At 35.5% G+C, this 24,470-nt stretch overlaps 1 protein-coding gene across 2 annotated transcripts in view; it reads left to right on the forward strand.

Moving 5' to 3' along the window:
• The window catches only part of CLEC16A (C-type lectin domain containing 16A), a 220,957-nt gene that overhangs the window by 162,230 nt on the left and 34,257 nt on the right, over positions 1–24,470 (forward strand). For both annotated transcript variants that reach the window (XM_044659037.1, XM_044659040.1), the window contains exons 19-21: positions 1,454–1,605; positions 3,587–3,791; positions 6,101–6,268. In XM_044659037.1, the coding sequence (XP_044514972.1) occupies positions 1,454–1,605; positions 3,587–3,791; positions 6,101–6,268 (525 nt within the window). The remainder of the gene's footprint in view (positions 1–1,453; positions 1,606–3,586; positions 3,792–6,100; positions 6,269–24,470) is intronic.

The raw sequence follows: 24,470 nt of genomic DNA on the forward strand, positions 1-24,470 counted from the left end.
AGGTATTAATAGGTAAAGGAATAGTCTCTTACTTGGTACCTACACATACATTCTTAGAAACTGACTGAAAATCATGCTCCCCTTTTTTCCTATCTGAAATATCAGCTTATTTAGTGCTACCTCACTTTCCTTTTTCTCCCACTACATTAAAGCTATTGAAAAACAATTCAATATTTTCTCTTTTTCCTGTTAGCATTACATGGCATTCTGAAGACATATATATATATTATTTTATATATTTATGTATTATTATCACTCTGAATAGGTTTTTCCTCTTAACAGGCATTGTTCATCCCCATGTTATCCCCTTTCATGTTCGTTATTGTGCTGTTCATGAATGATCCATTTATTAACTTTTTAATTAACTTATATTTAGTTATATTTATTTATTAACTTTTATTAACTTATTATTTAACTACCTTTCTAATGCATTAATTTTGTTCTTAAACATAAGTTCCCTTCAGGACAGAACAACATAATCAGACAATTGCATGCACACTTCAAATAATTCAATTTTGAAGATAAATATTGGAAAGTGGAATGGCTAATAACTGGACAACTTCAAATTGTTGACAAGTCAGATTGAAATGAAATATAAAATGACTTGGGTTCTATGATATTCAGCCAATGCTTCCTTGAGTTCCCTGAAGGAAATAATTCTATTTTTAAACTATAGAAAAGCATGATTCAGTGATTTAGTTCTTCTTCAAATACAAACTGTTGGCCAAAGATTTCCAAAAAGGGAAAGGTCCATGAATGAGTTAACTTCCTTTTTTTTAAATAGAAGCTCCTTTTTGGTTTTCTCATGAATTTTTGCCTCTGTACTTATAGAGTTTTGACTTCTCAACCAAATTTTTGGGTGTTTTTCTCTCTTTATTTTTATAGCTTCCAAAGCCTGACATTCAGAGGAGTAACCATGTTCAAATATTGAGAGCATTAGGGCCAGTACAGACAAATACTGCAGTAGCTGATATTGTGTGACTGTTTTTTTCCCACAATAAAAGCATTCAGTTTGACTCATTTTATGACAACGAAATGGATGAAAGCTGAGTTTCCCGTTCATGTTTCTTTGTAAAGAATTTCCTAAAAGAATGCCATTGCAGTGAACTCAATAATACTTGAGATAAAGCATTTCATTTCAGGGCCATCTGGGATAAACAAGATAGATGAGAAGTACTTTCAACCTAGATTAACAAAAAATGTTCATATGTGTATGTCAGTCGGATAGACAGACAGACAGACAGACAGACAGATAGATACTTAACTCTTCTCATTTTCATGTATTTTCTCTGCCATGTATTTCTCTATAATCTAAAGATTATACTTAGAGAATTGTTGTAAGAAACTAAAATGTTAGACATTCATTCATATATGGATTGTGTTATATAATCCAGGCTGTAATGGGCTGATTATAGATTATGTCATTTTTATCTCCATCTCTTATTCTTTTCAGATAACAGCGATTTAATTGCTTGTACAGTGATTACAAAAGATGGAGGTCTCGTTCAGCGCTTTCTAGCTGTGGATATTTACCAAATGAGTTTGGTGGAGCCAGATGTTGCCAGACTAGGGTGGGGCGTAGTTAAGTTTGCAGGTCTCTTGCAGGTAAGGTGTCAGAAAATTCTGAAAATGCTCGTGTTTCTTGTGTGTCTCTCAGAGTTGGGAGGGATCTAAAAAGTCATCTAATTTCACCTCCCAGTCAATGTGAGAATGCCTCTTATAACATCATAGTAGTCTTTGTGGGAATACATTCAGTATTCTTAATAACTTATAAATAATATAAGTTCTTAATAACTTACAATAACCATTTCTACTTTGAACAGCTTTAGTTGTTAGCCAAAATCTGGCTCCTTTTAACTTTTACCCATTGATTCTAATTTTGTCCTCTGGAGCTACACCCAATAGCACTTCAAATATTTAAGATCAATACCGTACCTAAATCTTTTCCAAACTAAATCTTTTTTTCCTTCTGAAAGTTACAGAAATTTTGTACTAGAACGGTTTCCAGGTTTTTAGTTCCATCCATTCTTCTAAGCTACTTTTAGTTCATTTTTCAGATTTCATAGGTACATAGAATTTATCATATAAATAACCTCTGATGCATCATTCTTTTTTTTAACCCCTTACTTTCTGTCTTAGACTAAATAATGAGTATCAATTCCAAGGCAAAAGAGCAATAATGGCTAGGTGGTTGAAGTTAGGCAACTTGCCTGGGATCACATAGCTAGGGCGTGTCTGAGCCTAGATTTAAACCCAGGACCTTCCATCTCTAGGCCTGGCTCTCAATCCATTGAATCACCTAGCTACCCTCACATCATTCTTAATAAATAGGTTACAAGATGTTTGAATAGGTGTGATATAGTCTATGATAATTCATTATTTGGACCTTAGTTCATTATTTCTGGTTTCTCTACTAAAAAAATAACTTTGAAGTACAGTTTTTCTGTACTTCTGTACATATATGTTAACTGGCATTTATCTAACACTTTAAGGTTTTAATAGCATTTTGCACACATTAAAGTTTACATCAGGTTTTTATTAGTTGATTTAGGTATGGCTAATCACCAGGAACAAAGTATAATTGGCCTCTCTCACCTTCAGAACCATCAGATTTCCTAATATGTCACCATGCCACTTTTGGGTGGTGTAGCCCTTAGCTTAGATCAGCCAGCTCCATCAAACATAATCATGTTCCAGAAGGGTAGCAAGGATGCTGGATTTGGCATCAAGATCTGAGTTTAAGTTCAGATCCTCCCTTTTTAGCTTTTTGATCTTGGAGATGTCAAGTCCTTTGACCTTGATTTTCATTTAACTCATCTGTTTACTGACAATATCGATATTTATATTGCCCATCTCACAGAGATTTGAGGAAAATTCCTTGTAAAATGTAAAGCTCTATATACTTCTCACCACTCCTCTACCTGAGAGTCTTGTTTTTTGGAAGGAGAGAACGCCAGGCTATAGAAAGTACCAGTAACCCTGGGTTCTAATCTTTGCTCTGCCATTGATGTGTCCTGGGGAAAATCCCATTCTGCCTCTCTGAACCTCTATTTTCATGTCTGTCAGAAAAAGGGTTTCAACTAAGTGATTGCTGAGGTCTCTTTTTGCTCTAAAGCTTATGATCCTCCTGAAAGTAAAGGATAATTGTTTTCAGGTTACTTCTTTCTCGCTTTACTTCTTCAGACTTGTTTGCTGCAACAATCAGTCAGTTGAAAGTACTTTGTCCTTGTTTTAGTTGAGGGATGAGAATAGTGGGAGAAAATAGTCCTATGAAATGGTATGCTATTTTGAAATTAGTATTTTGTGAGAAAGATCATGCAATATTGTATACTATAACTTCTTAAGGCAAACTGATCGTTTTTAGTTATTTTATTACATCTGATTGTACATAGTATTCAAAAGTCCTTTCCTTGGATTTGCTCACCCTCATTTTTAGACTTGGAAAAGAAATTGATCTTTTACCAGTTCAATAAGCATTCATGATTTTGACATTTTTCAGAGTTGTTTCCTAAGAGTTGATTGGACTTTGGGGCACTTTGAGATGCAACCATATTATGAACTTAATTGGATGACTTTTTTCCTACAGGATATGCAGGTAACTGGAGTAGAAGAAGATAGTAGAGCTCTGAACATTATCATTCACAAACCTGCTTCCAGCCCTCACTCTAAACCTTTCCCCATTCTCCAAGCTACATTTGTATTTTCTGATCATATCCGCTGTATTATTGCAAAACAACGCTTAGCAAAAGGTCGTATCCAGGCCCGGCGTATGAAGATGCAGCGTATTGCTGGTGAGTAGAATCATCACCTGCAGATATTTTTTGTTTTGTTTTGGTAATAGAATATCTTCCTTCTCCTGACACAGCAAAGGACTGTGAGGTATTGAAGCTGCTGATTGGCTGTGGTTGAAAACTGTATTTTTTTTGTAAGATAAATTCAATTTAGTAACAAAATTTTAATTCTGCTTATTTAGAGAATGGAAAGATACGAATCAAAATTTCCAACAAATTTCTATTACCTTATATAGTCTCTCTAAGATGTGGAGGAAAAGGGCTGGCATGTCTTCCCTTAGGCCCAAGATGACCAACTAGGATATTGATTTGCAAATGTAAATTGGCTAAAAAAAAAAAATTATTTTTCATTTGGATGGGATAGAGAAAATAACTTTCTTATCAAAGACAAATTTGTTCAGGTTCTTATCTGCCTTGATCTACTAACACAGTGAAATAAATTCTAACTAACACAGAGAGGATAGAACTCTCCCTATTTATGAAGTTCTCTATTAAGAGGCAGTATAGCTTAATGGGCACAAAGCTAGTCTCAAAGTCAGGAAGACCTAGGTTCAGATTCTGCCTCTGACACATAAGATCATGGATCTTGATCTGAAAGGGCCTCCCTCAGAGACCACCTAGTCCAACTCTCATTTTACAAATCATGAAACTGAGTCTCTGAGATCTTGATAAGATCCCTTAGTTAATAAGGTTTTGAAACAAAATTTGAACTCTAGAGCCCAGCGTATTTTTCTATTGGGCCACATTACTCTTGACTTGAGATAAGTCACTTGACTTCTCATTTTCACAGCCAAATGTCTTAACACTATAGATTACAGAACAGTTACAGAGATCCATGCTGAGGAAGGGATTTTTTTCAGCTATTCCCTTTATTAATAAAATCACAGACCTAGTTCTTCTCCTTAATTCTCTTTGCTTCCAAATAGGTGCTAGCTAATTCAGTTCTATAAGAGTGAGATAAGGTACTATTGCAGGGGAATTTTAGCAAATTTAGGAAGTAGGCTAATTTCTTACATTCAGTAAAGAAAATATACTTGTTTATGTTTAAAAAAACTTTTTAAGAAATTGGAACATTTGGTGATTCCTGGTTAAGTAACCACAGTATATATATGTTTTGGAAAGTCTTTGAGGTAGGCTCCCAACCTCACAGTTCTTCTCAAGTTGTCTAATCATCTCTCTCAGTTCAAGAACAAGAGTTGTGTAGTACAGGTGGTTTTTTTTTTTTTTATTGTTTTAAGCCTATCTGGCAGTGCTTTCTCAAATTAATACCCTGAAAATTAAAAAAACAAAACAAAACTTTAGGGCCTAAGTTTATGAATATTCATGGATCTAGTTATTTACTAGGGTTCACTATCATCCTTACTTTATTAATCTACTATTCTTTTGAGTGCTTCTATTATATTATTTTCCATTTAACTAAAACTTGACTTACAAAATCATTACAGAAGCATTTTGTAATGCAAGAAATTACTTAAATCATTCAATCCTTTCTCTTAATATTTATTCTAGAATTTTCTCTTTAAAATAATTTCTTACAGCTGACTCATTGTAAAATATTTCCTTTAAAATTGGAATTACATCGTAAAGTGGCTGTTAGAACTTATACTAAGGGGTATTTTTAAAATTAATTTTTAAAATTTAACAAACTTGATTTATAGTAAGATTTATTTTTGGAAGTAGAGTTTAGCAACATTGGCATATATAATTTTAGAGCCAAGTTTGTTAGATGTGCCTTAGGGATTGAAATGTAAAAACTACCCAAGCCTTGGGAAATAAGGACTTTTATGTTGACCAGTCAGAGAAAAGGAGATCTTAACAGGTTCAGGAAGAGTCTGAACTAGCACCCAGATCTCTAGATTCTCAGGCCAATAGACCATTCATTCGTTGACTAGTGTAGTGGAAACTCAACTGGTCTTATACTCAGTCAGGACTTATTAGTTGCATGACCCTCTGTAATTGATTTAATTTGCTCTGTACCTCAAGGGTTTTGCTTTGTCTTTTATAAATAACATTAATAATACTTGTACTACCTACCTCATAAGGTTATAGTAAGGAAAGTGGTTTGTACATTTTAATGCACTATCAAAAGGTAAGTTATTGTTATTGTTATCATAAGAAAGATAGATTTTCTGTTAACTGGGAGTATGCATGCCATAGCAAAATGACTATAATGTGCCTTGGTTATTAGATACTCCACCTCAGATATGATCAGGTATTAGCATTATGTACCCCCCATGGGTTTGACTTAGCATCTCATCTTTTCGCCATCTGTGATTTTATTAATCAAATGCAATGTTATTTAAATCTAGCACTCCTGGACCTTCCAATCCAGCCTTCAACAGAAGTCATGGGGTTTACACTCACTACTTCAGCTTCAAACCAGCACCTGCCTTTCCGATTCTATGAACAATCTCGCCGTGGCAGCAGTGATCCAACTGTGCAGCGTTCTGTTTTTGCATCTGTTGACAAGGTACCAGGTAAGTCTAGCCGGCAAGTCATTTGTAACTTGCTATTCATCCTCCTGTTGTATTATAGAATCCTGTTCCCTATCTTCTCTTCCCCAAAATTTTCGCCCTCTACAGCTATAGATTGTAGATTTTCATCCTTGCTGTCTAGCTCAAAAATGGAACACAACTTTGCAGTTTTGTTTCTTTAAAAATCCATGAAGGTACTAAAACAAGTTAAGCTAAAGGCACAAAAATAAAACTTGACTTTATTTTTAATTCAATTATCCAGAGTATTTCTGAGGTGTGTAGAAATACTTCTTAGAATTAAGGCCAAGAGATTTCTTGGAAATTTCTTGGAAACACTTAAATTAGTACTAATAAAGTTGTGGTAGAGTAATTTCCGTCCCAATGCAAGATGACTAGAAAGAGATAGTATGTGTGGTCAGTCTTCTCATCCCACTGAAGAAGTGATACTTAAGAAAAATGCCCTACAATCGATGTTGTGGCTTGTATTTCATTCCATCGCTGAAATTCTTTACCCATTTTCACCAAAGTGCCTATGCTAGGGGATGTTTAGGGTGGAACAGGGCAACTGAAGGGGAGGTGTAAATCATATTTACTGCCTTCAAGCATATGAGGACTGTTGTGGGCTAGAGAGATTAAACTTATTTTGCGTCATCCTAAAGAGCAGAACTAGGAGCAGTAGATAAAAATTAGAGACAACTTTAAGCTTGACTCAAGAAAAAACTTCCTAATAATTAGAGCTTTTTCTCAAACTTAATGGCCTGCCCTGCAATGCAGGAGTCTCCTTCATTGAAAGTCTTGAATTAAGATTGAAAGGTCATTTGTCAGGGGTCTGGATTTCTGTTCAAGTATGTGTTGGACTGAATAACCTTCGAGATCCCTTCCAGCTCTGGAGTTCTGTGTGTGTGTGTGTGTGTGTGTGTGTGTGTGTGTGTGTGTGTGTGTGTGTGTGTGTGTGTGTGTATTTAGAGGACTTAACTAGAGAAAGTAACATAGATTGCTTCAGTGATAAAATAAGCTCTAAGACCTATTATTTAACATCATTATTTTAAATAAATCCTTAAGTATATTGGATTCCTATGCAAAGTACTTTTCCCTTGATTAATAAAACTTTATAAAAGCAGGCCAAATACCCAGGTGAAGTGAAAAAAATGCTTGATTTGGACTCTGGTTTCAAGTCCTTTGCTCTACTCTTTACTACCGGTGTGACCTTGGGCAAGTCGTTAGACTCTTTAGACTTCAGTTTCCTCTTCTGAAAATGATCTCTAGGGTATCTTCCAGCTAGAAGTCTGATTCCGTGAATTTTTCTACATATTTAGGACTTAAGTTAGATACCTACTATTACAATTTCAAAATCTGTTCTGAAGTTTTCAGAATATTTGATTTGACTTTTTTTAGTTTTAGCTGTGTTTTTTCAAGAGTATCCTCCTTCCTCCATCTGTTCTCCCTCAACCTGCCCTCTCCCCAAGTATCTTTCTCAGACCAATAATAAATAGTATCTAGTATTGACTCTAACTTGTCATTCTTGTCTATATTCCTTTCTCAGGCATCAAATGGAAATATCATTATTTTTCTTTCATCTCCTTTCAGCAGTCTGGAGCATTATTTTGAAAAGGAGTCACAAAACTTTGTGTTTTATAGAAACCTATATTAAAAAAAGTTCTTACCAATCTAGATATGTTTTACATAGTTTGGTACAGTATGGCTTAGGAAGTTAGAAGCAAAAGGCCAAAAACTTTTGTAAATTATTATTAGTACATTTGAACTTTTCTTAATTTAAGGGAGATATGTCTGACTTTTTCATTTAGATAATATACTTTATTTTTTTTTTTAAGCCCTTGCCTTCCATCTTGGAGTCAATACTGTGTATTGGCTAGTGGTAAGGGCTAGGCAATGGGATTTAAGTGACTTGCCCAGGGTCACACAGCTTGGAAGCTGAGATCAGATTTGAACCTAAGACTTCCCTTCTCTAGGCCTGGCTCTCAATCCACTGAGCCATCCAGCTGCCCCCTAGATAATATACTTTAAAAAAACATTTGCACAGTACTTTTCAGTAATTTACTAGTTATCTCTCTGGCCCTACTTGGATTCTTACAAGTTAGAACTATCTACCCATGGAGAGAGGCAAACCAACCTACTGCTTTCTTATGGATGCTTTGCCAACAGTAAGGCGGCACCATAGTGCCCAGAGTGGTGGACCTGGAGTCAAGAAGGACCTGATTCCAAAACCAACCTCAGACACTTTAGCTGTGTGATCCAGAGCAATTCGCTTCACCTCTGTGCCTCAATTTCCCCATCTATAAAATGAGAATAATAGTACCTACCTCCCTGAATTGTTGTGAGGATAAAATGAAATTAATATTTATAAAGCTTAGGCACCCCCCCACCCAAAGTACAAATGGTGGCTCCACTAGCTTGCCTCTCCTTTTTTCTCTTCTCCTGTACATTCTTGACAATAGCCCTTTTTTGTTAGGGGTTTCTCAAGGAAACTTAACAATTAGATCTTGCCAATTGGGATGATTGATCAGATTTTTCTGATTTTCATTTTCTTCTGTCAGCTCTTCCCCAACTCTTCTGGGAAAAGTTACACACAGTGGGAAAAGTATAGCCTTCCTCCCCTGTTACAAGTGCAGGTTTGCCAACACTCCTTGGCCCAGGAGGTTGGCTATTACCCAGAGACCAGGGTAGGATCACTAAGTCTTAGTAATAGTGTACATAACAAAATCTGAATAAGATAAATTATAGTTACTGATGATAGCATTCCCATTAAGGGCATGTGAACTAGATCATGTGCCTTTCTTTGATTTTTTGAAACACCCAGGAGAGCCAAGAAGTTGCAAATTTGTTCACTGGTTTGATCTACAATTAACAAGAGAAGGCAAAAGAAAAAAATAACTTATGAGTTTTAAATAACATTTTTCTACTTAGGTCATCAGAGAGAGTGGTAGCAGCTAGATTTAGGTAATAAACTTGCTCACTGTAACGGGTTTATGGAGAGACCTAGGAAATCAACAAGTATTTCAGCTCCTGATGTATGCCAGGCTCTGTGCAAAGGGCTAGAATAATGAGAGATTTGCTGCATAAGCTTTAATTTCACTACTCAAAGCTTAATTCACATTATTTCTATGAGTAGAAACTCCAAAGAATAGATCACATGTGGGAGCTGGATGGTGGGTTGATAATTTGCATAAAAAAGCAAGACAGATTTTCTAACTGAAATCTGCTGCTGATACTGCATTTTAATTGTTTCTACTAGTTGTTTGTTCCCTAGTACACATTCCATATCCAGACTTCCATAGTTTGCTTTGTTCTCTTTTTCCATACTAAATGAGAAAAAATCCAGGAGACTAATTGGGATATTTTTTGCTTCTCTCTAGGAAAAATTTATAAGCAAGATGACATTAAATATATATGATGGTGTTGTTAAAAAAGTATTAGTTATTTTTCTAATTATGCTAGATCATATAATTACATATCATTTTTGTTCCTTCCTTACTAAAACATACCTTTAAGATTTCTTTTGAGAAGCAGCTGAACCAGAATTTTGATGGAGGTTAATTAGGTAACAGGCCATATAGCATCTAGGTTTTTGTATATCAACATTTTACTTCATTTTCTTGTCCTGTTAAATTAGTATGAATTTGAAGATAACTTACATGATGTGATTAAATTAAAATTCTTGAGAAAGACAAAAGGGCATTTAAAAGTTTATCCCACCCTTATTTAATGCTAGAGATAAAAATCCTATACCTCAAACTCAGTTTAGACATAATATATAGATGTATCTAAGAACTTACGGGACCCAAATAACAAAAATTGGCAGTCTTATATAAAAACTGAATGAAATAGATTTCTATAAAACAAAAGTAACCCCCCAAAAGTAAACTACTTTGGATAGTTGTATTCTTTCTAAATCAAGTAGGGAATCAGAGTTACAATTCATTACTTATCCAGAGTTTAAAGTTGCTTAGAGATGCCTGCCCTTTGACTACTGAGAAAATCTGTTTCAGTATACCAACCATATTATGTTATTCCCCTTCCAACATCAGCCATCTCCCATTCCTGAAATGCACCACCACCTCACCTTCCCCTCTTGGAATCTCTTATTACCTTCATAACTTTGCTAGAAGACTATTTTCTAAATGAAAAATCCTCCGTGCTGCTAGTTTTCTTTCACTTTGCCTTGTCTCCAACCCCCACCAAAACCTCTCCTGTTTGTTTATTGTATAGGGTATCCCAAAAGTCACAGTGCCTTTTAAAGCTATTTTTATTTTTTTATTTTTTTATTTTTTATTCTTCTTTATTTTATTTCCAGGTTCATATTCTCTCCCCTCCATTCCCTTCCCTTTCCACCCCACACTGAGAAATCAGGAAAAACAAAACCTGTTACAAATATAAATAATCAAACAAAATAAATTCCTTTGTGGGTATATGTATAAAATATGTCAACATTATATACATATTCACATTATATATGTTATGTGATATAGATATATTTTAATATGTAGTTATATATGTTTGTATACACACACACATACATAAATACTCAGCCTGCACTGTAGGATATTTCAATTTGAGTCCTTTAGACTTATAGTTGGTCATTGGGTTGATAAAATATCGAGTCTTTCAAATGTTATGATTAAAACTTTGTGGAGATATGTTCATTTGTAACTATTTATTAGTAAAGGTTAGAAAGAAAGATAACATGATCACCTGGCTTCCCCCATTCCTAGTAGCTTTACACACTACCCTGCTCTGCTCACAAGCGTCTCCAGCACAAAAGAGAGCTCCATCCCCTTTCTTGTAAGGCCAACGACATCACTCCTTCTGCCTCTCTCTGGTTGGACAGACTTGGCCTCAGTCTGATCAGAGCCAAGTCTTTTGGATGCCAGAAGTCAGGAGGCACTCGAGCCAGCCTCTTCCAGGAAGCCAGGGAGCCACGAGACCTCTGGCATCCTGCCATAGTACCCATGTGTGATCAATCAAAGGGTGGAGCTCATGTCAATCAATAATGGGTTTTCAAATGAAATAAGTGGGGTACAATTTATGTTAAATTTCACATGCAAAGTTGGGCATCTTTACAATATTATTGTTATTGTATAAATTGTTCTCCTGGTTCTGCTCACTTCACTTTGCATCAGTTTATACAAATCCAGTTTTCTCTGAAACTATCTCCATCATTTCTTTTAGCACAACAGCATTCCCTCACATCCATATGCCATAATTTGTTCAACCATTTCCCAATTATTGAATACTCCCTCAGTTTCCAGTTCTTTACTACCACAAAAAAGCTGCTATAAATGTTTTTGTAAACATGGATCCTTTTCCTCTTTCTTTGTTCTCTTTAGGGCATAGGCCTATTAGTGGTATTTCTGGGTCAAAGGGGATGTACAATTTAATAGCTTTTGAGGCATAGATCCCAATTTAAGCTTAAAATTGCACTATGACTTTTGGAACACTGCATATGTCTGTTAAGTACATGTTTTCTTCCCTGAGCTGTCAGTAAGTTCTTTGAAGGTAAAACAGTTTCATTTTGGACATTAAAATCCTAGTGCCTGGCCTAGTTCTTGATAAGTAATAAGCACTTAATACATATTGCTTGATTTGTCAGTTTCAAAAGATATTTACATGTATTCTCAGCTGATATTGGGAGAGAAGAAGGGTAGAAATCATTACCTGATATATCTTATGGATTGCATACGTGTTAGGGGTACTTTCTGATCACTTTAGGGGAAAGGGGCATTGCAACCGTGGGAAGCATATAATACCATAGATTTCTAGAACTGTCTAATTCCTATAAAAATAGTCATGTTTAGCAACTATTTCTATTAAATTAGTGTGTTCACTGACTGCATTAACAGTTTTTTTAAAAGAGGAACAGGCAGCATACTTTGTGTTCAATGTCATTCATTCTGGCTAACTGATGAGCTTAAAGGCTTTAATGACTTAATTCATCCAGATGCTAATTGTAACCATGCCTCATAAATTCTGTGATGACTTCCTTTTATGTGTAGTTTGGAGCCATGTGTGTGCACACACATGCACACGTATGTGCACATAGTTCCTAGTTTACAGTCTTGAGTTGTGGCATAGACTTACTGCATCTTTGAGTAAACTTTTACATCTCTTGAGAATATGGTGTACTTAATTTTTCATAGGCATTATCTTTATCAAAGCAAAATAAACAGCATCTTGACTTGGAGTATTTAATAGATTTGTGGAAAAGAAAAGCAGCAAAGAAGTATTTGGAGCAGCTGAGCAACAGAGGAAACCTGTAAAGATGAAAATGTATATAATACTGGCTGATTGGAGAAGTAGTAAGAAGGCCAGTGTTGCTAAAGTATAGAATGTCTAAGAAGGCTACTAAGAAGGCATTATATTGAAAAGGGCTTTCAAGGCTAAGCAAAAGATGTTATATTTGATACTCATATAATAGGAAACCACTGGAATTCATTCATTTGGGGTAAGCTATTTCCCCCAAGTGGTAATATGGTCACACTTAAATTTTTATGTGGACAATTGATTGGAATATGGAGTCTTGGGGCAGGGAGACCAAAGGAGAAACCATTACAATAGTCAAGGCAAAATATGATAGGGGCCTGATCTAGAGTGATGGATGTAAGAGTGGAAAAGAGAAAAATACTAAAGATTTGGCAACTAATTGGATATGTAGACTGAATGTAAGGGAGGAGTTTTGAGGATGACACCAATGTGTAAACTTTTGTGTTTAGAAGGATGACTTTGTCCTTGACAGAAATAGAGACATTCTGAAGTGGGGTAAATTCAGGGTTGTTCTGGTCATGATCTAACTTAAGCGAGTCTGGTGGTTTAGGCTTTAGATTGGAAGCAAATGACATAAGAACATATCTTTAACAAAAGGAAGTTTATTCAACAATACCATTGAAAAGATATTCAGCCCTGGGAGTAATAATAATAATAATATTAGCTAACGTTTACATAGCACTTTGTGTCAGGCACTTTGCTAAGTACTTTACAGTTATTATTTCATCTGGTCCTCACAACAACCCTTCTTATTATCCACATTTTACAGATGAGGAAACTGAGGCAAAAAGAGTTTAAGTGGCATGTTTTACTAGCTGTAATAATTACTGGCTAGTGAGCCTGGCACCCTATCCACTACACTACCAACTGGCCCAGTACCCTATTAGTTCAACTGGGTACAGGTCCCCTTTTACCTCTAAAGTCATTACAGTGACCTTAGTCAGAAAGATGCTTACTCAAAGGCAGTGGAAATTCTTCCAGGTCTAAGAAATCCAAACATTTGGTATGCTGGACTTTTATGCCTTAGGCAACTGGGAAACAATGTCAGAAGTTCAAGCCTTAGATCCCTGGACCAATTAAGAGTTGAAGAGAGAGTTATTGCCATTTTAGAGGAAAATTCATCTTTTTAGAAAGGATATTGTTGAATTTTTACCAGAATGACAAGAATCTACTGTCATGGGTCTCAACAAATTCAATGGGAGATGATGTACTTACCACCAGGGGAAAAAATAATGTAATGAGATGCACTGTAGATTGCAACCCCACCATGCCTACTCATCCTATTTTTGACTGATTTATTCTGTTCCACCCAAAATTAGCAAAAGGAACAGGACTTTTTTTTTTTTTAAACCCTTGTATTTCAGTGTATTGTCTCATAGGTGGAAGATTGGTAAGGGTGGGCAATGGGGGTCAAGTGACTTGCCCAGGGTCACACAGCTGGGAAGTGGCTGAGGCTGGGTTTGAACCTAGGACCTCCCATCTCTAGGCCTGACTCTCACTCTACTGAGCTACCCAGCTGCCCCTGAGGACCAGGACTTTTACCATTCATAGACCCTCAGTACATTGCCAATCCTTCAAAGGCATCTACCACAATTACAAAGTGACTTAAGAATAAAGAGGTAGATAGCCTTAGGGGTTGAAAGGTGGGAGGGTATCATAATTTTTTCAATAATACTTAACTCCTGGCATGAAATACTCAGGTTGGAGTTAGATTATAACCTCCTTGCCCAGCCAACACTGCACAGATGGGAGGAAAACTTGAACTTACACAGCAAAGGAGAGGGATAGAATAGAGGAGGGTTCTGTTTTAAAGGGGAAAAGTTAGATGTTGGATGTGTTGGAGGCAAGCCTTTTTGTGAGGAAGACAAGATTAACTTAGTTCCTACTCTCAGATCACACACTTATTGTGATAATGCCATATGCCTCACCACACCCCAGCTGCCCTTTGGAGGTCAATATTGTAAAGTAGTGGTCTCCAGTTTTTTTTTTTTGTTTGTTTGTTTGTTTTTTATAACCCTTACCTTCCATCTTAGAACCAATTCCAAAGCAGAAGAGTGGTAAGGGCTACGCAATGGGGGTTTAAGTGACTTGCTCAGGGTCACACAGCTGGGAAGTGTCTGAGGCCAGATTTGAACCTAAGACCTCTCATCTCTGGGCCTGGCTCTCAATCCACTGTATAAATATGAAAAATGATAAAGGCTTGTATAAATATATATATTAGTATTTTAATTAAAGCCATGCTGATAGATAAAATCATTAGACCATGTGCTTGTAAGCATTCAAAACTGCCGCCTCCATTACTGTCTCCTGTTTCCTGGAAGCGCCTACTCGCAAAAAAGACCACTCCCTCCTAACCCAGGAGATTTAAGCTCTTCCCTGCACGTCAAGACATCGGCCTCCCCAAGCCCAAAGACCCGGAAACGGAAACAGCTGGATCACGGGAAATGTAGTTTTGATACATTTCCCATGTCCATAGAAATATATACACTTCTAGATGGCTTTTCCCAATTTTCACTTTTACAACTGAGCCACTTAGCTGCTCCCTCTCCAGTTTTGTTTTGTTTTTGATTGAAAGCTCTATCAATAAAATTTTTTTTGGATATGAATCTTTAATAGGTTCTGGTTTACCTGATTATAAATTATATACATAATACCTACTAATTATATACATATGTATTGTAAAATAGCACAAAATAGACACTCCAAAAGGATGAGATAAAGTAATTTGGAAATCATTGTATTTGCTAATGCTACAAAAAAACGTTTTGCCCTCACTAAAAATATTATTAATAATGATATGTTAGAGTAATGTGATTGAGTGCTTCATTATTTTTGAAGAGTCTTGATTTTAACACCATTATATTAGTCATTTGAAAATTCTTTCAAAGTTTGGTTAATTTCAATTCTTAGTTATAATGATTTTCATAGTAAAAAAAGATACTTCACAATGACAGGCTGTGCTTACTAAGTAATTATATTCATTTTAAAATCAAATCCACTAGTTATACAAAGGTTTTCATTGACATTTTTGAATAATGCAGTACATTGTCATCTTCCCTGATTTGTCTTGCAAAGTAATCAGGAGGTATTACATTTTTGTGTTTTGTTTTGTTTTTTTTCCATCTTTGTATTTTTAACAAATAAGTTGAAAATCCACTGAAGCTATTCATTTGGAGAATTCTTAAATAAGTTAGAAAATTCTGTTTTCAAATTTTTCACATATGTAAATATGAAAGTTTTATAGGCAACATACATGGTCTTTAATAGCTCATAAAGGATAAGGGTGTTCATCAATACTAAATGCTTTAGAGAAGTCATGGAGGATGAAAAGGATGAGAATTAAGAATCAGCTTTAGATTTGGCAGTTTAGGTTGAGTAAAGAGTCACGGTAACAAAAAGTTTGAAAACTTAGGAGACTGGAAGGACAGGGGTACCTTTGACAGAACAGGGAAGTTTGCAAAAGAAAGTAGAAGAAAAAGGTAGTGTAATAAGATCTGATTGCAACCTATCAATGTCATCTAATCCTATATGGTTCACCTTGTCCAATTAAAAAAAAAAAACAGAAAATGGGAGAGGAAGGAAGAATACTTACTTTCACTACCATGGAGTGTGGATCTGGGTAGTGTTAAATTATAACCACTCTGAGAGACCAATACCCTGTAGAGAAAAAGAGAAGCTAAGAGCTTGAACAGCCTCTAGAGGCCTGTTGCAGGAGGGATGAGAGGGAAGTGTGTTATGTGTTGATAGAGCATTTGGTGTCATTGTCTTGGAGATAAACATCACAATTGGCTACTGACCCAATTAACTCTCTTGCCACCCCCAAACTGGTTACTATTTGGATTTATACCATGAGACCCACTTTAAACATGACTCATCTAAAGAATTAACCCATTCACTGATTTAAAATCAGTGAAAGCCACTTCATCACAGTAAATCTATATAATCGATTATTGAAACTAGTTAATCCTTACAAAAGCTTTTAAACTGCCCTATAAAACATGCCAAATTAGAAACATCTGAATTTGGACCAATTTCTGAATACTTATTAACAGTCTTGAATGCCACCTATATGCTTCATTTGTCCAAATGTGCACAGAGCCAGGTACGTGGCAGGTGCATAACATCTTTCAAATTGAGTGAAAGGAAACCTACAGAGGTGTCATTCAGATCCCATTTTAAAATAAGCTAAATATTCACAGTGTAACTAAATTACTTCTTGGTTATCAATCAGTTTTCACTTGAGAAGGTTCTACCACTGAAGAAGGCATAAATGGTAGTATTTCAGTCAGAGAAAAGAGACAGAATCTAGGAGGTTGCTTAATTTATGACCAAGGGACAGCTTAGAAAAGGGAATTCCATTTGGGGCGTGTTTTCTCTAATTGGACCCCCTCAACACACATTTTCACAATAGACCATAAGAGCACTAGTTTAAATATCTAGCCTTCCCCTTTTGAAATGTTCATATGCAAATCAAGGCAGTTCCTAAACCAGATTTTTCTAGGTGGAGGAGGAAGAAAGGAAAAAACAGTTCCGTAGAAGTGTTGCTTCATGTTCATGGGCATGCCTGTCTGTTACCAAATATGTCTCTTATTTAGAATGAGATTCAAGTTGTTGTCTTCCATTGTAACAGTTAATCAAATAACTGGGAAGACAGTGGATATTTTGAAGTGTGCTTGGGAAGTAAATGCATTTTAAAGAGGCAAAGGATGGGACAAGAACAAGCACAGCATTCAGTAAGCAAAACAGAAACTACCCACCATTTGACACTCGCTGTATCTTGGAACATTCTTGGAATGGGGCAGGGCACAGTAGTGTGGTAAGAGCTTGAGATATAGTTTTATTGGGAAATAAAATGTGTAGCATCTTCACAACAGGATTTACAACTTGAATTTTTGCCTCTATTTTTCCTCCCAGACCAACAGTCAAATACTATTCATATGCCTAATAGTGTTACAAATATGACCCTAGGTTCTCAAAAGTTATGTCAAGCAGAGAACAAGCTGTGGCAGATTCTCCTAATTAGGAAGGTCTTCAAGTACAAGCCATATAATAAATTGTGTCTTTCATCTTATCTAAGTTCACCCAAGGTAAGTTTGGAGAGATTGATTGAAAGAAGGCTGACCATTGGTGATTCAATTTTGGAGACCACAGCAACCCATGAAGATGGTCTGTTAAAGTAGGTGGAGTTTGCATCAGTAAAGGCAGTTTCCAAGTAATCACAGATTCTTTTGAACTGTTCTCCCTAAAACTTGTCCCATACTATTCCCTTTTCTTTTTTTTTTTTTTTAAGGGTTTGAGGCTGCTCTTTTGAACTTACAAAGCTCTTTCTGAAGTAAAGTCTATGCTTTAAAAAAAAAAAAAAAAGATTACATTCTACTGTAAATAATGACTCCTTGGCAGGATGGAATCACACATCTGTAGCCCTTACTGCCCAAGGTGCTGATGATTGATGGATCTCTTGAGCTTATTAGTTCTGAGCTGAAATAGGCTAAGCCAGTTTAGTGTCTATATTAAGTCACACAACAATATGATGAGTCCCCAGGGAGCAGGAGGTCCAGCAGGTTCTCTAAGAAGGAATGAACCCACCCATGCTGGAAACAAAAAAGGTCAAAGCTCCCATTCTGAGTAGTGGGATTGCATCTTGGAATGACAACTGCATTTTCTAACCTGGGCTAAATAGGAAGACCAAGTCCCAAAAAGAAGAGGAAAAAATTACTCCCTCTGTGCTTATCTTTGTATTGCATTTTGTATTTTTCAAAGTGCTTTCACAAAATTTTCTCATTTAATCTTCCCAGAAACCTTATAAAGTTTTGGGTAGGTATTGATACCACCATTTGCAAATTAGAAAACAAAGTCACAGAGATTCATTGGCTTGAAAGAAAGGTCAAAAAGCTAGTCAATGACATCTAAAATTTGATTTGTAATCTCCTTAAGACTCCTATCTAGTGTTTCCTCCCCAATGGCTCACAGTACTTACTATCCATGAATTAAATTTAATAACAACCAAATGAACTCATTAGAATAAAAAAAAAAAAGCAAAGAAATATATTTATTTAAAACAAGCCTTAGCAAGAATATTCATTGATAAATAGAGATCCATAAGTAGTGAAAGGGTACTAAGTAAGAGAGGAAGTTTTTTGTTGTGTGGAATAGAATAGTCAAACTGACCTGATGAAGGTTGCAAACACAGATTATTAAAGAAAACTCGGTATACTTAGCATATTAGAACATACTTTAGCCATTCAGTAATTTCAAGTTTAGTGTTAACCTATTCATTTTTAGTCTATCAGAAAGAGTGGCCTTGTTTGTTGCAAAGAGAATAGTTTGGTTCTAATGGACCTGGCTGCTAATAGCATTCTATCATCACCATCAGAACTACCACCCCAGAACTTAACAGATGTGCACCAAGAGTTCCTATCTCATTTCACTTCTACTAATACAGACTTTATTTTCTGTTTGTAACAGAATTCTCATAGTTGAAGTATCATTTTCTTTAATCACAGCTCTAAAGCTATGGTATTTTGAATGAAGGAGATCTTTTTTGTCCTCCAACACATACTCACTATTTTGACGTCTCTAAAAATGTCTAAAAAGCTGAAAATTAGTCATTTCAAAGCTCCTTTTGTAACCAAAAATATGATTTGATAAGTGATGAGTTTATAATTTTGGATATGTATTTATTGTGTTGAGCATACATTAAATATGAATCATTAACACAAAAACTTCTTATGTATGCACAACAGGTACTTTTCTCTTGCCTTTTTTTTCCTAATAATTTTCATTTTCCACAATCTCAAGTAGAGGTTAACATGGAAAAAAAACACAGCCCAAAGTAATGAAAAATGATGAATCATATAAATAATACATTTACCTAGGGCCTGAAGGTTTGCAAAGTTCTTGCAGATGAATTATATGTAAGTATTTTAGCTCAGATATGTAGAAAAAAATTACAAAAGTAAAGTTAGCACTTGTATTAAGACCCATCCAAACAAAAGTGGGCTTTCCCTTTATTGATGTGGTGACATAAAGTAAAAAGAAAAAGCCTGATTTTTTCATTGTTCATCATCATTTGTTTGCTTTTTACTTACTTACCCTCCCACTCCTATCCCATGCAACTCAAGTCCTTCAAAAACCCTTTCCAAATAAAGCATTTTATTGCATTTGGAACCTGGAAAGATGTGAGCCAGAAGTTACATAGCAAGTCTAGAGATAAAGGAGAATTCAAAGTAGTCTGATGCTTTGCATAAGGCTAAGAAATGGCAATATATTTCTGGAATTTTGCATGGGGAAACAAGAAGGAAGTAGGAAGACACAGTGAACAGCTCACCAGCTCATCCTGAAATATTTCTAAACATGTGGCTTCATTACTTTGTTTCCAGCATTGTGAATTCCCAGAATTCAAGGCCTTTTTTGTATCCTGAAATACATTCCAAAGCCAAACCCATCTTAAAATTATATTTTATGGGGGCAGCTGGGTAGCTCAGTGGATTGAGAGCTAAACCTAGAGATGGGAGGTCCTAGGTTCAAATCCGGTCTCAGACACTTCCCAGCTGTGTGACCCTGGGCAAGTCACTTGACCCCCATTGCCCACCCTTACCAATCTTCCACCAAGGAACCAATACACAGAAGTTAAGGGTTAAAAAAAAAATTATATTTTATGTTGGATTGTTCCTCCTATTACTGCCTTTCATTAGTTTGAATTATTGAAAGTTAGCTGCATATGTTCAAAAGTTTTGGGCAACAACTTCATGTTGTTGTAATGTACAAGGATTTTTGTTTCTGTCATTTTTCTAGCAGTTCATCATTGTAAAATTTCAGGTTACTAGATGCAATATGATATACTTCACTTTTAACATAATAATGCTTTTTTACTTAAAAGAATAAAAAACACATATTTGAGAGATGAATTTTTTCCTACATGCTTTCTATTTTTAGGGTGTTTACAATAATACAAGCATTTATATGGCATTTTAGGATTAAAATGCTTTACAAATATTGTTTCATTTGATCCTCACAACAACCCTGGGAGGTAGGTGCTATTACTCATTTTATAGATGAAGAAATTGAAGCTAAACAAATTTCATTGACTTGCCTCGGGTCATATAGCTAGCTAATAAGAATCCAAGACTGAATTTGAACCCAGATCTTCCTAACTCCAGGTCCAAATGATTTTGGTATTTGAAATATATCAACAGAACCCATACTTACTGATCCAACATTGTGAAACATTCCTATAATAAAGGAGAAAGGACAAAGAAGTTAGGGAGCAAATAAGAGATAGCTTTCTAGTGAAATTTGTTTTTTCTTTATTACTGATGCATAATTTAGCATATTAGAGGGGAAAATTTGCCTTACAATTTTCTCACAGAAGAATGTAAGAGGTAAAGAGGCAGTAGAATGGAAATAATAGAAAGATGGAATTAGTAGACCTGGGTTTTAAGCCTGACTGATACTTACCTGTGTAGTCTTAGAAAAGCCATTTATCCAGGGAAGTGCTTACCTAAACTCCATCCACATTTTGTGGGAAATTCTGAGGTCCATAGAGTGCTCTTTGTGTGTTTACACATGTACACTCCTGAACAATAGCCACATGGATAGGAAACAATAAAAATATCTGGAAAACATGTCATTAAGTTCAAAGACTTTTGGCTAGAAACAGTAGAACATGATTAAGACATTTATGTTTTTTCATTCTTAAAAGTTTAGAATGAAGTAAAAATTTGTTTTCTGCTTTTGTTCTTCAAATTTTCAGCTTAATTCTGTCTCTACCAACTCTTAGTTTTCTAATTTTCATGAAACATTAAGCACAGTTTTTGGAGAATCACCCATTTATCTTCTCTTTTTTTCCATGGTTAAGATAACAAGGGAGAAGAAATACTTCAATATACATTCCATATTTAGAAATCATTCACAACTAATGTCTGTCACCTTTTCTCCTGGTAGGGAAGTACTTAAATAATTATAGAACTGTAGGCACAGAAGAACTTGTTAGGAGCGCTTCCCTTTAGGAGAGAAAAGACTCAAAAGGCCTGTTGTTAATGCAATTTTCTAGGGTCTGGCCGAACCATCTTGTCTAGGTTTGAAGGATATAAATGAGTATGTTCATTATCTTGATATGATTGAGTTGCCCTGCTATGTAGATGATGAAGCAATGTGAGATTGACTCCAGTTGCTTAGGACCCATAAATGACTTGGAGAAATTGGTAGTGCTTGGAAGTCTGATCATGAATAATCCATAGTACTTTCTTTTCAAAATTGCACAGAGCTAGTCAGATGAGATCCCCTTTAGATTTTCTGGATCTTATCTGACTGGCTCTGCAAATCGAAGGGAATTCTGGGTTTGAGACTCAGGGATGTCTTAATTCATTTCCTGAACCTATCTTCCTTAAATGCCAGAACCAAATTTGAAATTTGTTGTGTGCTGGAGGCTATGTAAATGATTTTCTGTTCTGAGTAATGCTGTGAAAACCGTCTCATAAATCAAGTAGCAAAAAAACCTACTCTTGGCTCAAAACTGGAAGTAGTTGTCAAGGCTTCCCTAGACGAGTTGACTTTTGCCCAGTAGGTGGGATTCATCAACAGCTGTGTCTTGTACTATTTGAAACCCAGTTTGGCTATTGGCCAGAACTCTTAATTAAAAAAAAAAAAAAAGTCATTGACCTACAGTAAAAAAAAAGGCTTAAGTGCTGTAGAAGACCAGCACTCTTAACTATGAATTTGAAATCAACTGCTAGTCAGTGATGAATTTAGGCTTGGAGCTTTCAAGAGCAGTAATTGAAGTACATTTGGCCAGAATCTGGGTAGGCCTTGGCCTGATACAAGTATGTGGACCTTCTTATCCCACTACATTCAGAAAACTAAAAAAGGAACTTTCTGTAAAAGCAAAGTTGAAAAGAAGCTTTTTTATTATCCCTTTTATAGCACAGAAACTACCCCCCCAAAAAAAACTAAGAAGAAGAGGTAAATAATAAATTTATTTTAATTTCTTTGAAAGTAATTATTTCAAAATAATTCACTTAATCAACACATATTTATTAGGTGCCTAATTTGGGGCGGGCACTGTGCTAGATGCTGGGGACACAATATAATAAATGAAATTATTCTTGCTTACCAAAAACTCACCTTCTTCTGAATTCTGCCAGTTCTTGTCCTATTTTTAAACTCTCCAAATCCCAACTTAGTAGTTGAATTTCAACATAATCTAGTATGATAATGATCCTAGCTTCATAGATTGTTAGAGCTAGAACAAACCTTTGAAACCACCTGAACCAGCCCTCTATGTAGATGACAGGACAGTCAAAGATACTCACTGGGCTGTTCATGGTCACATCCAGTTAATGGCAAAATTGAGCCTCAAAGCCTAACTTCTAAACTAAGTACTCTGCACTATGTAATGGTCTCTGACTCTGCTCAGTAAATATTTGTTGATTTTACTGACCATACCACATAGCATCACATTCAAATAAGGGATTCTCAGTAATTCACCAAGGAAGTATGTCATGGCATCTAAACAAAATATTGAAAACTGTTGTGAGCAGCTTATTAATTACAAAGGAATTGAAGGGTGGAGTTTTCTTCCTTGTACTTGAAGGGCATATTTCAGTATCCACATACGATCATTTTGATGTTGATGGTGATTATGAGGCTATGTTCACTGATTGTATGTAGTTTTTAACAGACTTAGTAGAGAGCACTAGTAGTGCTAATAATAATACAATCTAGAAGCTGGTTCTTTGATATACAAGTATTTAGACATGAAATTTGTGTATTTTCATGACACTTATATAGCTGCAATTAGTTATTTGAGAAACAAACATAGACAAAACTCTTGTCAGCTAGTGAACTTCTAAGAGCATACTGGATTTGAATAATAATATAGATTGCCTAAAATGTGTTTTTCTAAACACACAGCAATGAGATCTATACCAAACCACTCATTAGGAGTCCTCAGATCAAATAAATAAATGTAAGAAATTCTTCCTCATTCTACCTTAGTTTTCTAGTGCTTCCCAGGGAAGTAAACTGTAATGATAACACATGTTTGAAGAATTAGAGATCCTATTTAATTATGCTGCAGTTACCTTGGTTTGTGGTGTGTTTAGGCAGCAAAGTATGATGGAAGGTGGGTTAGACCTTGATTGAGAGAACCTTCGTAGTTGTGTATCTGGTCCAGTCAAGTAATCAGAGGCTGTTTTCCTCTTCTGTAAAATAGTGATGATATTATTTGCTATTTCTTCATCTGTAAAATGGAGGTGACAATATTTGTAGTACCCACCCATCAGTTTTATGTGAAAATCAAATGAAAAAAATATTTGTACAATGCTTTGCAAACCTCAAAGCACTATATAAATATCAGTTATAATGGTTATCTCATTTTTCTTTTTTTTTTTTTTTAGATTTAAATATTTTATTTGTTTAGAAAAATTTTCCATGGTTACATGATTCTTGCTTTTACTTTCCCCTTCACCTCCCCCCCCCAATATCCAACACACATTTCCACTGGTTATAACATGTGTGATCAATCAAGACATTCACATATTGATAGTTACATTGGTGTGGTCGTTTCAGGTCTATATCCCCAACCATGTCCACATCAACCCATGTGTTCAAGCGGTTGTTTTTCTTCAGTGTTTCCACTCCTGTAGTTCTTCCTCTGAATATAGGTAGCGTTCTTTACCCTAAGTCCCTCAGAATTGTCCTGGGTCATTTATCTCATTTATCTCATTGGATTTCAGATAGAAATTATCCCAGGACAATTTACTTGTTTTTTTCATCTTTTCTTTTTTTTATGTCCATTATTGAAGTTAATTCTGAGATATTAGGAACAGGAATCTCTTAAAATATTGCAGCGTAGAGATTTTTCCCTAAAGAATAAGCTTTTTCGACATGTCAGGGAAAGGATTTTGCTTAGTGAGATGCTTAGAAA

This window comes from Gracilinanus agilis, chromosome 1 (genome assembly GCF_016433145.1).
Source record: "Gracilinanus agilis isolate LMUSP501 chromosome 1, AgileGrace, whole genome shotgun sequence".
In the NCBI taxonomy this organism is placed as follows: domain Eukaryota; kingdom Metazoa; phylum Chordata; class Mammalia; order Didelphimorphia; family Didelphidae; genus Gracilinanus; species Gracilinanus agilis.